General features: G+C 36.7%; 1 protein-coding gene across 1 annotated transcript in view; it reads right to left on the bottom strand.

Moving 5' to 3' along the window:
• LOC110461806 overlaps nt 1-15,757 on the bottom strand; it is a 38,685-nt gene that overhangs the window by 10,376 nt on the left and 12,552 nt on the right. Inside the window, exons 6-20 of the mRNA XM_021515476.1 lie at nt 13,519-13,704; nt 12,540-12,716; nt 11,966-12,223; nt 10,160-10,375; nt 9,425-9,607; nt 7,978-8,139; nt 7,410-7,808; nt 7,062-7,223; nt 6,641-6,802; nt 5,134-5,329; nt 4,352-4,533; nt 1,780-1,944; nt 763-993; nt 417-587; nt 88-282 (exon numbers count right to left, since the gene is read on the bottom strand). Coding sequence (XP_021371151.1) covers nt 88-282; nt 417-587; nt 763-993; nt 1,780-1,944; nt 4,352-4,533; nt 5,134-5,329; nt 6,641-6,802; nt 7,062-7,223; nt 7,410-7,808; nt 7,978-8,139; nt 9,425-9,607; nt 10,160-10,375; nt 11,966-12,223; nt 12,540-12,716; nt 13,519-13,704 — 3,045 coding nt within the window. The remainder of the gene's footprint in view (nt 1-87; nt 283-416; nt 588-762; nt 994-1,779; nt 1,945-4,351; nt 4,534-5,133; nt 5,330-6,640; nt 6,803-7,061; nt 7,224-7,409; nt 7,809-7,977; nt 8,140-9,424; nt 9,608-10,159; nt 10,376-11,965; nt 12,224-12,539; nt 12,717-13,518; nt 13,705-15,757) is intronic.

The raw sequence follows: 15,757 nt of genomic DNA, 5'->3' as shown, positions 1-15,757 counted from the left end.
TGGTATTTAACGTTTTGGTACTAAACATTGGCAAATTACTTGAATCTTTAAATTGTATGTATTTCTGTTATTTTCAATAATGTTCACCTGCACAGCTAGGAGGAAGCCCGTTCCAGTTGTAAGAGGTGTTGGCGCCACATTCATAATAATCGAGGGGCTGATTGACGAATTCCATTCCTGTTTGACATTTTATGTGACATCGTGTGTAATCACCATCAGTAATACAAAAGTCTTTCTCAGTTTTCCGGCTTTGCAATAGAAGAATTCCAACTGGATCACATTCTGCAATAGTTCAATATCGAATGAGACATTCTTTAGCAAAGCAAATGGATATTCCATACACAATTACTTGCAAGGCATCAATTGGTGTATACATTGAGCTTAACTAGTATTAATACGTATATAAATGTATTTACCAGGACAGGGATCTGTATTGCAGGAAGCTTGATCTTGGTCACTTCCAGAACAATTTGCACCATCCAGTCCCGGCGAAGGGTTGGAACATGTTCTAATCCTTGTTTGAAGACCCCCATTGCAACTTTTGCTGCATTGGTCATATTCTCCCCATTCTGCCCAATTCCCGTTCACTTTTTAAGAGAGAGGTGGAGCACACACACATTATTATCATTCAAAACAAAAATTGAAATAATTAGAAAAAACTTATATTAACGAAGAAACTTGAAGTTTATCTGGATATATATTTGAACCATTACATAAAACATTACGCAAATTACAGTGGAATATTTTACTTTTTACAGATACCTATTTCGTCTTCGCACAGTGCCCCCTTGAAGTCAGCTGGACACACGCAAGTATAGTTCCAGGCCTCATTAACACATGTCGCTCCATGCTCGCACTGGTTGCTGACACAAAAGTTAGGAGCATTTTCACAATTGTGTCCCGTGTACCCACTCTTGCAAGAACATTTGTATGCATTGAGCAGATTCTCACAAAAGTGGTCTCCGCATGGACTTGCAGCACACTCGTCAACCTCTAAAAACGATACGAAAGATACTTTTCAAAATATAAATATGAAATGTTTCGTGGTAACAATGATATGTTTTATATATAGTAATCGATCAACATTATTGATAGCACGAATGCATAGAACAATAAGTGGATGGTCTTGGTGATGTGATGTCTATACAAATTTATTGAAGTTCCTTTTAATAATGATCAACAAGGGAATAACCCTACTGTATTGTGCGATTTACGGGCGAATTCGGTAGGTATACTGCTGCTAATTGGGTTTTACTTGCAATGCGTTGGCTTGGTTTGGTTTAGTATTGTTTAACGTCCTATCAGCAACTATGGTCATTTAAGGACGGCCTCCCCTGTGTTCAAGATACATGTGTGTGTGTTTTGTAGGGCTGCGATATGTTCGTGGTTGGTTGTATAGGTTTGTCGTGCTATCAACATATCTATATGCGTGTTAGGGGTAGGGTATATTGGTGTTTTTGCCTTCTTGTTGCCAACGCGGAATGTCACGATATTGTTCGTTACATCGTAAATGATCAAACTTCATGACGTGTAAGGGTCAGTCCGGGTCTTTGATATTATTATCCAGCACTAAACGGTAAAGTGTGGTTACACCGTCGCAAATTATTTGAATCAAATGCTGTGTTAAATTTCAAACGAATTAAAATATATATATGTAGGTTTTAATGTCTAGAGAATTTTTTGGGTTTTATGTTATCAGTTAGACGTTTAAATGACTTATACAATGTATATACGTTGTACCTATAGTTTACTTAATAATTGCTATGTAATAAATATTACCGTCACACTTGGAGGGTGTTTCAATGTCGATCCCTGCTTGATTTATGAAGTTATTTATGTTGTAGAAAGAGTGGTCTGTGTTCGGACTACATGTACTGGCATCTGCCTGTATATCAGCATCGGTTCTGCTAGTATTTGTCATCTGCAAGCCAGACACCCGACAGCCTATATCGATAAAGTAAAAATAAATAGATTAAGCTCAAGTATAAATAATAGATTAAGGTTACGATAAAGGATATCAACACTTCGTACAAATCAAACGAAAATACTGCAAAAACAATTGATACATCACGAAACAGACAAATTCACCTAAACGATTCTTTAATTTATACTATATGTATATCAACAAGAATGTACTGGAAAGTTATATTTATTGATAACGTTCAGGAATTTTGTTTTCAATTTGAATTGACATTCAAAGATATTTCATTTTTTAAACGGTAATAATTGTTTGTACATATGTATCATCATTGTTTTGTTGGCAGTTTTCAGTTGTTAGCCGCCATTTTGTATAATCCTACGGTAACACGTGCGCGAAATGCTCACCATTTTTACACAACGTTCCAACAACATCCCGCGTTAAAACATACCTTTTATTTAATGTAAACTATATTGAGATATCAATATAAAATTGTAAGATTGATCGATATAAACTGATAAAACGTTGTTTTCGTAATTGTTGCAAAATTAAAACAGGGATACGTCATTGCCAGGTTGCAGAAGACGGCGCTATTCCATTGTTGTCGTTTTTTGTATTCTTACAAATCGATATATCAATCAGACTAAGGAAAACACATGTGGATGTTTATATAAACTATCAGTTAATATGAACTCATTTGTGCTAGTTTCATTCTTTTCTTTTTTCCTTCTTTAATTACCGTTTAATTTAACCCCGGGAAAATTAAGATCAGGCATGCAAATTAAAACAAAGAGTATATGGTGCACCTCGTAAAAAAGCAGATGTTTTCAATATCCAACTTTGAATTTTTGGCTAACAATTTGGCGGGCTTTTCACCTATATCACACCATTGAGGTAAAGACTTTAAATGTCTCCCTTGACAATGCCTCACTTTTGGCCATTTGTTGAGCGTTCGCCCCTGTGAGGATGTGAGGCAGTATGTTTCAGTGAGGTAGCACTATAAAGTCGGCATCAGTTCCGCGCTATCACAAGGAGACAAACACGAACATATCGCAGCCTCCCAAAATATACACACATACACTACACGCATGCATCTTGCACACAGGGGAGGCCGTCCTTAAATGACATTAGCTGTTAATAGGACGTTAAACAAAATCAAACAAACAAACTTTAAAAGATAAATCCAAGTTCAGAAAGTTTAGCAGTACTGTCCAAAATAACAGAACCAAAAAGGTGTTTAACTTTTCCTTTGGGTTAAATTTTTGTAGGTGAACGATTCTACCAGGACTCTTACTACTGGTGGAAGGGAAGTAACGCCTAAATAGCACGAGTTACTTCCGAACACCAGTAGTAAAAGTCCTGGTATCTTTGAAATTTGTTTCACAAAATTACATGTTCGAATTTGACCTCTATCAAAATACCGGAAGTTGATCTTTGATGGTTATTTATGTCCATAAACCGTGTAGCCCATCATCCTAGCATTCTACAGACCAAATATCAATACCCTGGGCATTTCCGTTATTGAGAAGGAGTCTTTTGAAGATTTTTAACATAATTGACCCGAGTGACCTTGAACATATGTCAAGGTTAATCATATTATCAAACTTGATAGTTCATTGCTTGAGCATGATGTTCCAAAAATATCATGACCTTGGGTGAGATGGTTATTAAGGAGAAGTTTTTTAAAGTTTGTTTCACAAAATTACACATTCGAAATTTGACCCCTACCGAAAACCGTAAGTTGACCTTTAATGGTCATTCTTGTCCATACACTTGGTAGCCCATCCCCCCAGCATACTATAGATTAAAAATCAATACCCTGGGGATTTCCGTTATGGAGAAGAAGTCTTTTGAAAATTTTAACAAAATTGACCACAGGGATTATGAATATTTTTACATATATGACCCCTGTGACCTTGAAAGTCAGAAATGTTTCCTGGAAAAAGTAATTTATTTGTTATTTTGCACAACATGTCCAAAGAATTAAATAAATTAACCCGTTAATGAAGTATTGAAACTAGTGAAAAAATCGGATATGACGTCTTGGCGGCCATTTTGCTTTTTCGATGAAGTTGAAAATGTTACCAAATATTAGAGAACATCTATGGAAACCTTTTCTGTAACAACTAAACGAAATATTTGTCATTGATATTGGAGTAAAAAAAGTTTTACATATTGTCGGCATTTTTAAACGATCAAAAGTGCGCACAACGTGAACGGTAAATGTTACAGAAAAAACTAAAGATATCAAATTCATATACAATGGTTGAACACAAACACGTGTCTTCAAATATGGCACAGAAAAAATATCAGGTTTCCCACTATCGATTTTTATTTTGTCCCGAAAATGACCTCGTTGCGATAGGTTAATCAATATAAGCGCAAAAGTTATTTCTTAGTTTCAAGAGTAAAACATATATTAAAGTAACTTACCGCCTTCAGTTCCATTGCCTTGTGTCATTGTAAGATAGGAGCCAGTAACAGCAATGTTTCTGGTGGTGACTGGTACCACGCTGCTGGTGATACCGTTGATCAATAGTATGGCCTGATTTGTAGTATTTGTCCATTTTATTGCATAATGGACCCAACCTTCTGTTACTATCTGGATCGTGGCTCTTAAAAAAAATTACATGCGAATAAATATATAATAATTGATATTCCAGGTAAATCATACAAATGGATATTTGATTGCGCTTAAATGAAGATAAGATGCATCTTCTTTCAACTAAAGAAACAGCTTTGTAATTATGATACACTGTATTTTAGTGTAACATGAGGAAGAGAAATGTAACGGCCAGAGCGGGTTTCCAGCCCGGGACCATAAGAACTCTAGATGGACGCTCTACAAATTGAGCTACACTGTCACCGACGATCTACCTAGTCTGGTTCCGCTACATTCCTACCTTCTGTTTATATGTTCTTGACCCTGAAGACACAACTATTTACAGCGTTGACAAGCTCGCCAATTTTGTATCAGGAAAGAGAAATGCAACGGCCAGGGCTTGGTTCGAACCCGGGACCCTCCTAACTCAAGACAGACGCTCTACCAATTGAGCTACCTGGTCGACAACGGTCGAACCAGTCTAGTTCCGCTTAAAACATATGAAATAATTTGTTTAAAATACCTTTTCATTCAATCATTATTTCAAAATATTGTATGTTTTGGTATCACATAGGTAATTCTAAATGTTCTGATAATACAATAGTAAACACACCCAAATAACTTCAATGTTTGTACGTCAAGGATAAGCATCTCTGTATAAATGCTACCGTTAGCAAATCCAAATGAAGGTAGGATAACGTTTCCGGAAGGGCAATGCAGCCAAAACATCAGAGTAAATTCTTCAAGTGTCGTCGTTAGATGCGGAAATGTCATGCTGTTTCCGGCAGAACTAAGCACTGCATCAAAGGCTAAAACAAAGTATTTTACTATTATCAAATAGTTATCCAAGCAGAGTATGTGATTTGGTTTCGTTTGTTTTTGCTTTACATCCTATTAACATCTTTATAAATAAAGGGCGAGCCAGGGTTTGGTGGTGGAGGAATACCTGAGTACCCGGAGCAAAAATACCGACCTGCGGACGGTGCCTTTCGACTGCCCTACGTAGGCTTCAAACCTACGACGCAGTGTGGATGGCTTGTGACTGCAGATGGTCGAAAGCCTTACCCAATCGGCTGCTATCTATATCGATATGACGACATAATGTCAAGTAACCATAGAAATTATTTCATTCAATTGAAATAGATTTAATAATACGATACCTCTTTAATTGCTAGTACAGACATAAAACATAGAATTATCCAAATCGTGTTGCAATTTAAACATTATTCAAATTATAACATTTTAACATTTTGAAAACTTATAATATTAAAATATTTGTCATCAAATAAGTGTTTACCATCATTTTCAAGATTATGGAGAGAGAAAAAAAATCGACATTAATTAGTTTTCAATAACACTTCAGAAGCTATATATTGATTAAAATCAGGAAACATGTCGTTCTATGATTTACGCGAACATAAATGGCGATACATTTTTAATTACCTGCAGCTCATAAGGTAAGTATCGACATATTACCAGCAAATTAAGTATATCTCTAATAGTTCCTAATTATTTTTTAACAGATCAGATAAGCTTCTATCAAACCAGTTATAACAATATTAATTAAACGTTCTTATATGCCACTTTGTCACAACTTAGATCGTAGCTCGTCTCAAAGCGGTTCACAAATTATTATCCATGGTTATAGGGATTTTGCAAAAAGTCAATATCTTTCTCAACTCCCTGGAGAGTAATACAGCCTGTGCTGTCATTTAGGCGCTCACATGTGGCATTCAACAATTCCAGCACTGCCCAACCACGTATTCATTTACAACTGAATAGACTGGAACAATCAGATAAAAGTATCTTGTTCAAAGTTACAACACAGTGTCGTGACTTGATCCCGCAGCCCTTCGGTCACGAGCCTGGTGTCCTACCACTAGACTACCATGTTCTATAATCACGACTCATTAGAGTATAATAAATTTCGTACATTTAATGATTTTCCTGTGTTTTACCTGACATGAATCGTAAACGTTACACAAAGATCCCTATCAGATCATCAAACATCAGATTTTGAGCAAACGGTATGAAAGAGATGAATAAACAAAAACAAACACAATGAAAAATTATAGTGTAATCTATAATATGCTGTATAACTTATTGAAGTTAATACTCACATAAGCATGCTATTGACGAAATTTGTCCTCGTTCAATTGTGGTTTTCCCCACTTCACATCTGCTGCAGCTCTTGCTGTTCCCATTTGACTGGTATTCGCCGACAGAGCATGTCGTACATGGAATTACTCCGGTTTTTGAGTAACTGCCAGCTGCACACACCGCTACGGAAATAAGAAATGGGATAAAGAAAAAAACTACCAAACGTTATAACATGTTATTAATGAACATTTTATTTTTTTTGTATCCTGTACGTTATCAAGTTTTATTTTTGAGTACATGGTATTACAAAATGCTCTATTCTTCATTAAGTAGAATTAAGCAGTTTAACTACCGACACCCTTTTATCAAAAACTTGATAGAAATAGAGTTAGGTGAACTATTATCAGTCTTTAGAGAACACAATACATGTTTAACACTTACGAAAACATTCTGAAATGTTTTTCCGGCCTGGTTCTTTTGTTGACATATCTGAAGGACACCTCTTACACGAAGTTTGGTGACTCTCATTCTGGTAGGTTCCAACAGGACATTTGGTACAAGTCGAATTCGCTGCTTCATAGTACTTGCCGGTAGCACAACCCTCTAAAATAACAAATATCAAAACAGGTAGTGTAGAGGCAATTTTGACATAATTGAAATATTTTACTGACATTATTAGAATATCAAAATAACTATAAAAAGTAATGTTCGAATATTTTGTTTTTTTAATTAAATACTGTACAAACATCTTAACAATTATATACATAATTCATATACATAATAACATACCGCAATTAGGAATGTCACCATCGTATATTGCCGTCTGTCCAAAGGGGCATTCCATATATGGATAAGTATCCGCAACAATCATAGCAGGAATTACATCACCTAACGACAGAGAACCCCCGCCGTTAGTTATCTCAGTCTTGATTGCATTAATCATATCGTAAAGATCCTGATCATTTGCTTCCAGGTCAGAAGCCGACGTACCGCCTTCCCATGTGATTTCTACCTTGAATTCAATTGTTATTACGTGACTATTGTCAGAAGCTCGCTTTTCTCGGAAAGGTGCGCTCCACACATTGGGCTCTGTAGGTCGCCCTCTACTGGTGGTCAACCCTATTGTCTCCCGCCTTCGTCTAGACGTCACCGGTCCACAGACTACCTTTATAGTATTCCTTGTGCAGCCTAAATCACAAGAAAACAAACACCCGTGAGTTTAAGTATCGAAAGTGGGTTAAAGTTTGGTCAAAGTGCAACACTAGATGGTCATCGATGATTGTTATGCTTACATTAAATAATTTTCAAAATGTATGATCAACTTTGGGTCTTAGGACCAAACATTCCTGTATTATACCTGTGTCATTCGGACATCTATTACTCCATCCACCATTGACCAAATCGATCATGTAAGCCAGGAATTTATCCTTTAGGTCAGACTGTACAGCTGCATCATTGCAGTCTCCAACAAAATAGTGCAATTCTGCACCAATAGTATTGACATCTGGGGGTCTTCGTTCTGGAAAAAAAAGATATTATCTTCCACTAGGTCTATTGATTGTATAACGTTTAACGTCCTTTCATCAGCTAAGCTCGTTTAATGACGTGTCTCCATGTGTGTTATGTATGCATACACGTGTGTTTATCTGTGAGGGTATGTTTTTGCATTTGCCTCCTTGTCATAGCGCAGATCTGATACTGACTATAGTGTTATGTATCGAACTGAAATAGCATGCCGAAGGCACCAAGCACTTCATTTCGCCCGGCGATATGATACTGACAACGGGTGAACAAGTTGTTGCCATTACCTTAAGTATTTAAGCTACTATTATTGGCATGTAGTAGCAACTAAATTATCAGGAAAAAGTTTATTTATATAGGGAGTTGACAAAAAGTATCTAAAAACTAAACGTCAGCGTTACTATAGTATTGTTTTCGCTTTGCTTGGTTTAATTTTGTTTAACGTCCTATTAACAGCTAAGGTCTGCGCCTCCGTATGTGTAGTGTATGCGTGCTTGCTTGTGTGTATGCAGGAGACAGGGCATGTTGGTGTGCTTGCCTCCTTGTGATAGCACTATAAAGTCGGCAACAGATCCGCGCTATCACAAGGAGGCAAGCAACAGATCCGCGCTATCTCACTGAAATACCATGCCGAAGGCACCCAGCACAGCATTCGACCCGGTCACATTATACTGACAACGGGTGAACTAGTTGTTTCCAAACCCCTTAATGCTGAACGTTAAGCAACGAATAACAACTACCATTAATAAAACATAATACAAATAAAGGAACATCCTGAAATTGTCTTAGCTGGTATAATTAGAAGTCATCACATGGCCCGAGGGCTGATATGGGTCAAGGACTGATACGGAATGGGATATTGAAAGTGTCATATGGTAACATTTTTGTCATATACTGCCATATAACATCAAATTTATTACGATTAAAAATAAAATGTATCAGCATAAAACACACAGAAAATTTACATTTCGTAACAAGAATTTCATTCTATCTGAAATAAACCACAATAAACAGAATAGCAAAATACAGATGGTAAAAGTGTGTACACTACTAGTTTGAGGTGTGATTTTTCTGCAAAGTGTTGAACCGGCAGACATCCGCAAATGGTCCTGAATATGGCCAATACACACCTAGCAGTATCGCATATGTAAAACAATACATATCACGAACAAGTATCAATTATGATAAAACCGTTTATCCAAGTAAATCGAAATTATACTTGCTGTAAACATAATGGATAGGCCCGTGCTTGAAGACCAAAAATATATATAATAGTTGTTTACCTGTACATGCATCCGCTTCAGGTGGGTCCCATAACTGTTGATCAGTACACACAAATTGTGTAGTTTTACTTGTCCCTGAAGGATATCCAAACTCAGCGTTACATGACAGCCTACAATACTCGTTGCCTGCGGTCTGACAGACAAATGCGCCATTAGCAGGTGGCTGGATAGTTGGACATTTATCTAAAAATGTAAAATGATTGGCAGCTTTATACGTGCTGGTATCTGGATTTAGGTTTTCGGCAGAACCTTTTACAAATTTGGTTTATGCCAACGCGTCATTTGATTCATGCTGTGCATATTGTTTTATTGATTCAGAAGCATTTAATATAAAAAGCCAACTCTAGTTGGAAGGAGATTTGGTCGTTATATTTTGTTTTTACATTACTTGAATTTCATGTATAAAGTATGCCTACTTCGAACATTTAAGCTTAGGCGTGCAGTAGTTAAAGTTTATGAAATAACATTTTTCTGGTTTTATTCTCACAACTCTATTTCTAATTTAAAAAAAAAAATCTTTCATTTCCGACTTTAGTTGCATTATGTACTATTATTATTATGTCACAAAAAATATGTGTTAATCATTTGTGTTATGCATGTCTCGTATTCAAAATTAGGGGAAATGTCTTGGAAGAAGATCGTCATCCATGACGCCCTAATTGAGATATTACATAATTTAAACTGGATGCTGTGATAAGATCGGCTACTGTATTTCGCTTCAATAAATTCACTTACTGTCACATGTTGGTTGATCACCTCCACCCCAGTCCCACACCATTTCAGTTGAGTCGGGTCCTTCTCTTTCACAGGTTATGGTAGTATTGCCGATGATGTCGTAATTTCTGATGCAGAACACATCGCAAATTGTTCCATATGTGTACTCCGTACCCGGACAGCCTGTCGATATTAGGGGATCATCGAACTTTCCATCAGGAGAATCGCACTCTAGGTCTAGAATGATGGACAGAATATCATTTGTCTTGATAACAGAAAGTTTGCGGGAGTTTTAATTAATGTCCACGCAATAGTGAAGGTCATACGAAGGCGGATGCCGATGGAACATCAATAGAAGGGGAAAAAAAAGCAATAGTTTTGATTTTGTATTGTTTCACGGACCATCGACAATTATGTGAGTCATTTAGGTCCAAACAACATTTTAAAAATTAACATTCACAAAAAATGATACATCAAACTAGAAATATCAAAGGGTGTATACATGTACAAATATATCAATAGTGAACGTATTGGTTGTAAAATATATCAGATTTTATAAAACACTTCTTATTAGATTGTGTCGACTTCAAAGTCAACTCGAGAAAATTTCTATAATAATATTACATTATTTGTCTTAGATTTCTTTTCGAACACATAACTGTCTCTTTAATTTGAGGCTATCTGAAAGCTGTTGGTCTTTTTAATAAAATTTGAGTCATCATAGCCACTTTCAATATTCAAATTGACGTTTGTCTTTCAACCATTAAGTTAGTTTGCTGTTTTTATTTTGAATTGGTTTTTTTCGACCATTTGTTGGCCCTAATGACCTTTCCTGTGTTGATGGGCCGTTGAGCATTTAATAATAATGATAATATTAGATCAATTGAGTAATCACCTATTGATTGAACAGAAAGTGTATTAAATACACGTTTCATACACGATACATTATAGAATCAGTTACGTTTTTGTTTGAAGTCAGAGCATTCAATCATAAAATGTTTGACTTTAAATGGCTGATCACATGCATGACAAAAAGGTTGCTCGTCTTTATGTAAAATGTAACTGTGTGGTGTAGGTACATATGTATCGCCTATGCGCAGTCGCGAGAGGACAACTTCCTCTCTTCTGTTTGCTCTACTTGTTACTCATGAACCTACGTTGGGTTAAATTGCGAATAACTTGTTGTTTATTTTTTCAGACCATCAAGTGTTGTATGCATATTTGTTTTGCCAATTCGTTTTAATAAAATTCGCTATTGAAGGTTTTAACTCACAATGAGGTTTTTTAACATATATTGGATTTAGGTTAAGAACTGCTTTGGCAGTCCTATCTACTTTCTCATTTCCACTTATTCAGACATGACCGGGTGTCCATATCATAATCAGGTGGCAAAACACTAAAGTCCTGTCAATACGAAGAGCAATGTTTTGAACGAGAATGTTGTTAAAGTTTCGATATTTTATACTTTGTAGCAGTGATAACGAGTCAGAGGAACAAACAGGTATACAACATGTAGTAGCCCAGCAACGACGAAGTCATATCTGGCCTGACAAGGGACAATTACATAACTTAATGCACCATAACAAAATTTATCGTATAGCATATTAGTACGAGTTTGAAGACCGAGCATTAGACAAAATGTGTTTGATGTGTAGACGAAGTCAAAATCGCATATTGTTTAGGTGAATTTAAGTCAAATAGTTTTCCCTTCAGTTAACTGCGGTCGAACAGAGTGATGGATAAAACCTAAATGTTTTAATGAATAATTTTCCAGTTTTAAATATGTATATTTACTAAGAAAACAAAGTATAATAACAGCTTACTTACATTCCACAACGACTTTGAAACTACAAGATACTGGTGATTCGTTTTCACTAGGATCACGAGCTACATAGGAAATGGAATGTTCTCCAACACCAAAGTCACTCCCAGGGGTCAGTCCTATTGTCTGTGTAATATTTATATCGCCAGAATTATCGTATGCAGTTGGCTGGTTCCAATAGACTTTAGCCGATGTTTTCCCTTTGTCTGCATATACTCTTACAGGGCTGACCGGACAGAAGGTGAAATACGGTGCACGTTTATCTGGGAATATAGCGACACATATATTGTACATATCTAAAATGTTGCAAAACTACGGAGATTTCCTGTAATCATTTCAAGTTCCATAAGACACTGCCTTATTTGTAAACAAATGTATTACTAAAACGAATTGTTTTCCAGATGGTTTTATAAAGCAACGCCTGTTAATATTTTTTTGAATGTACAATATTAGTAACGACTCATTATTACACCTGATGTACGCTTTATAATTAAAAGAGTATCACTACATGGGATCTGGTTAATACAGTTTGTTTGGTATCAAAGCACAATTGCAATAACAATTAAATTCCTGACCTACCTTTGCAGGATGGAAGAGAAGATGTCCATGTCTCGTCACTCTGACAGTTTATAAAACCGCCCTCTGATTCATATCCGTCCCCTGAGCAACTTGTGCCACACACCGAGTTGTAATATGTATCACCAGAGCAGTATTTTTCACCGTGTTGAGGGTTTTCCAAGTCTGGGCATTTTATTTCTGTAATATAAACAATACCAGTTGTACTAAATATATCTACATAAACTCCGCGCTTACGCAAGGACGCACATGAACCAACTTACCGCTTCTAGCGCCCTTATACGCATATATTACGCTCACGGAGGCACGTCTTTAATTTACCTCTGCTGTTGATAGAAGGATAAACGGAAAAAAAATGCACATTTGTTATTTGGTGTTGTTTATGATATTGCTAAGCTGTTTATTTACTTGGGCCTGAATTGTCGTGTTTTTATTAAAAACAGGAAATTTTAGAGAATCAACTCTCAATAAATTTCACAGTTTATTTGTTTGATTTTGTTTAACGTCCTATTAACAGCTAAGGTCATTTAAGGACGGCCTCCCCTGTGTGCAAGATGCATGCGTGTAGTGTATGTGTGTGTATTTTGGGATGCTGCGATATGTTCGTGTTTGTCTCCTTGTGATAGCGCGGAACTGATGCCGACTTTATAGTGCTACCTCACTGAAACAAACTGCCGAAGACACCCAGCAGGACGCCCCACCCGGTCACATTATACTGACAACAGTCAGGTTTCAGTTATTTTATAAATGCTAATTCGATATACATAGTGATTTTTGTACATTGTACTTACGGTCCTAATTAAAATTGGCCATTATATTTACGAATAAATATGATAGAATGAGGATATTGAATGACCCGAACCCATTTTATCTGAGAAATTTCAAATAATAGCCAGTTTGAATTAATAACCCTTACGTTTTCTTACGATGTCACTGCAATACACAAACCTCACACCCCTAACATTAACACACATGTACCTACTCGAGCATTCGGCCACCGTGCCATCGAAATTTTCATTATTCTGACAAGTCCTTGTTGCAGATCCACTCCGTTCATAACCTTCATTGCAAGAAAACGAACACGTGGTACCCAGAATAGGATCATAGTGGTAAGGTGTACACGACATTCGTCCATTCACGAGATAGCCAGGTAGGGTGCACCGTATCACTGTAAAAATGTATAAGAAAATATATTAGTGTCAACAAAACCATGATTTGGAATTTAAAAAAAAAATCTGAATAAAGGAACGATTAACGTGGAGACAATAAAAAAATACAAGGAGAATAAGCCCATGTCTTCTGGAAAAAAGCCTCTTGAAGACACAAGCTATGTAAGTTCGAATCAAAGTAATGTCACGTCCTCCCATCGAGACCTCTAGTAGTGATAAAAAAAACCACAAGGCACACTAATGACCACTATCAAAAACATCAATCTTTATATAAAAGTTTCCCTGCAAGATCCTGATGGCCACACTAAATTTTGTCTATATTCTTCATCAACATGAATGTTTGGAAAACCTGCGTTAAATGTTTGTCCATCAGCAGTCGACATTAATCACGGAGGGTCATGATATTTTGAACCAGCTGTGAAGAACCGAACAATCGGCGATATGTAAACACCATACAAAAAGGTAAGGAAAACAAGGATGTTGCTATTAAGAAAGAAAAGGAATGTTCATGATCTGAAACTCGGAATTGTCCCCCTTAGTATTAAGCCGTCTGTTTGTATCTTTATAAGTTAAGACCGAGAAAAGCGGCTAAATAGAAGAGTATGTTGTGTCTTTAATTTCAAGCTCTTAAGGGTATATACAATGGATGTGGTCAATACATTTCTCGTTATTCAAAGACAGTATATTGTCGATATCTTTAACGTAGCTAGGTTTTTATAACCAGTTCAGATAAGGTTATCAATAAATTCAGCTTCATCTGAAAACAGAAACAAATCGTCCAGAAGAGGGACAAAGTTTCTTCCAATAGGAATGACAATAGCTATTGTAACCCAGGAATTCAAACATTCTCACATTTTTTTTCTTTCTTTTGCTTCTATTTTGTTAAAATTCTCTTTTAAGAGGTAGCACTTTAAAGCCGGCATCAGTTCCGCGCTAACATCCCGCAGCCTCCAAAAACACACACGTATGCATCTTGCACACAGGGGAGGCAGTCCATAAATGACTATAGCTGTTGATAGGACGTTAAACAATACTAAACCAAACCAAACCAAAGCTATCTCATTTAATACTATGCCGTAGGCACAAAGCTCAGCATTCCGCCCGTTCACATTTTACTGACAACGGATAAGTTAGTTTGGCCTGTCACAAAGGACTGTAGTTATGGTGTCTGATAATGTATAAAGCCAACAAAAATACTGATATCAATGTACAATTTAATTACCTAAGAGTAATACATATACCAATTACCACTCATACCAACTCACTCACTCACGGTACATACAAAACTATATGAAATATATAGAAGTACTAGATACTAAACTGTATACTCTGTATATTTACAGTAGACCTTGCCTGTAAACATATTTATATATACAATAACGGACGAAGTCCCTGCAGGTAGGGCGTAAGAAATGTACCCGCTGTCCCCCTTGCATGATCGTAAGAGGCGACTAAATTTGGGATCTTATCTTTTCTCTTCTAACTAAACAACTTTTTTTCTTCCTAATGTCTCCCTTGACACTGCCTCAGTTTTGGACTTTAGTTGAGCGTTCGCCCCTGTGAGGAAGGGTTTGGGTTCTGTCCCCAGGCCGAGACATACCAGAGTCTGTAAAATGGTAGTTTCTCCCCCTGCTTAACGCTCAGCAATTTAGGAGGTAGACGACTAGTTCGCCCGTTGTCAGTATAATGTGACCGGCAGAGGTGTCCTGCTGGGTGTCTTCGGAAGTATGTTTTAGTGAGGTAACACTATAAAGTCGGCATTAGTTCCGCGCTATCACAAGGAGACAAACACGAACATAATTATCTCAGCCTCCCAAAACACACACGCGTACACAACACGCATGCATCTTGCACACATGGGATGCCGTCCTTAAATGACCATAGAACGTTAAACAATACTAAACCAAACCATACCAAACGGACGACCTAGGTAGGTTAACTTTGGCAAATAATGTTCATTATTATAAACTGTAGAGTTAATTATCTCGACAATATCTGCAATGTCCAGCCACTTGGTAAGGTAAAGATCAGTAAGTATAAACAGCACTGTGC

Source organism: Mizuhopecten yessoensis, unplaced genomic scaffold (assembly GCF_002113885.1).
Source record: "Mizuhopecten yessoensis strain PY_sf001 unplaced genomic scaffold, ASM211388v2 scaffold10685, whole genome shotgun sequence".
In the NCBI taxonomy this organism is placed as follows: Eukaryota; Metazoa; Mollusca; class Bivalvia; order Pectinida; family Pectinidae; genus Mizuhopecten; species Mizuhopecten yessoensis.
Note: the sequence above shows the minus strand (reverse complement) of the source record. Positions and strands in the feature narration are given on the sequence as shown.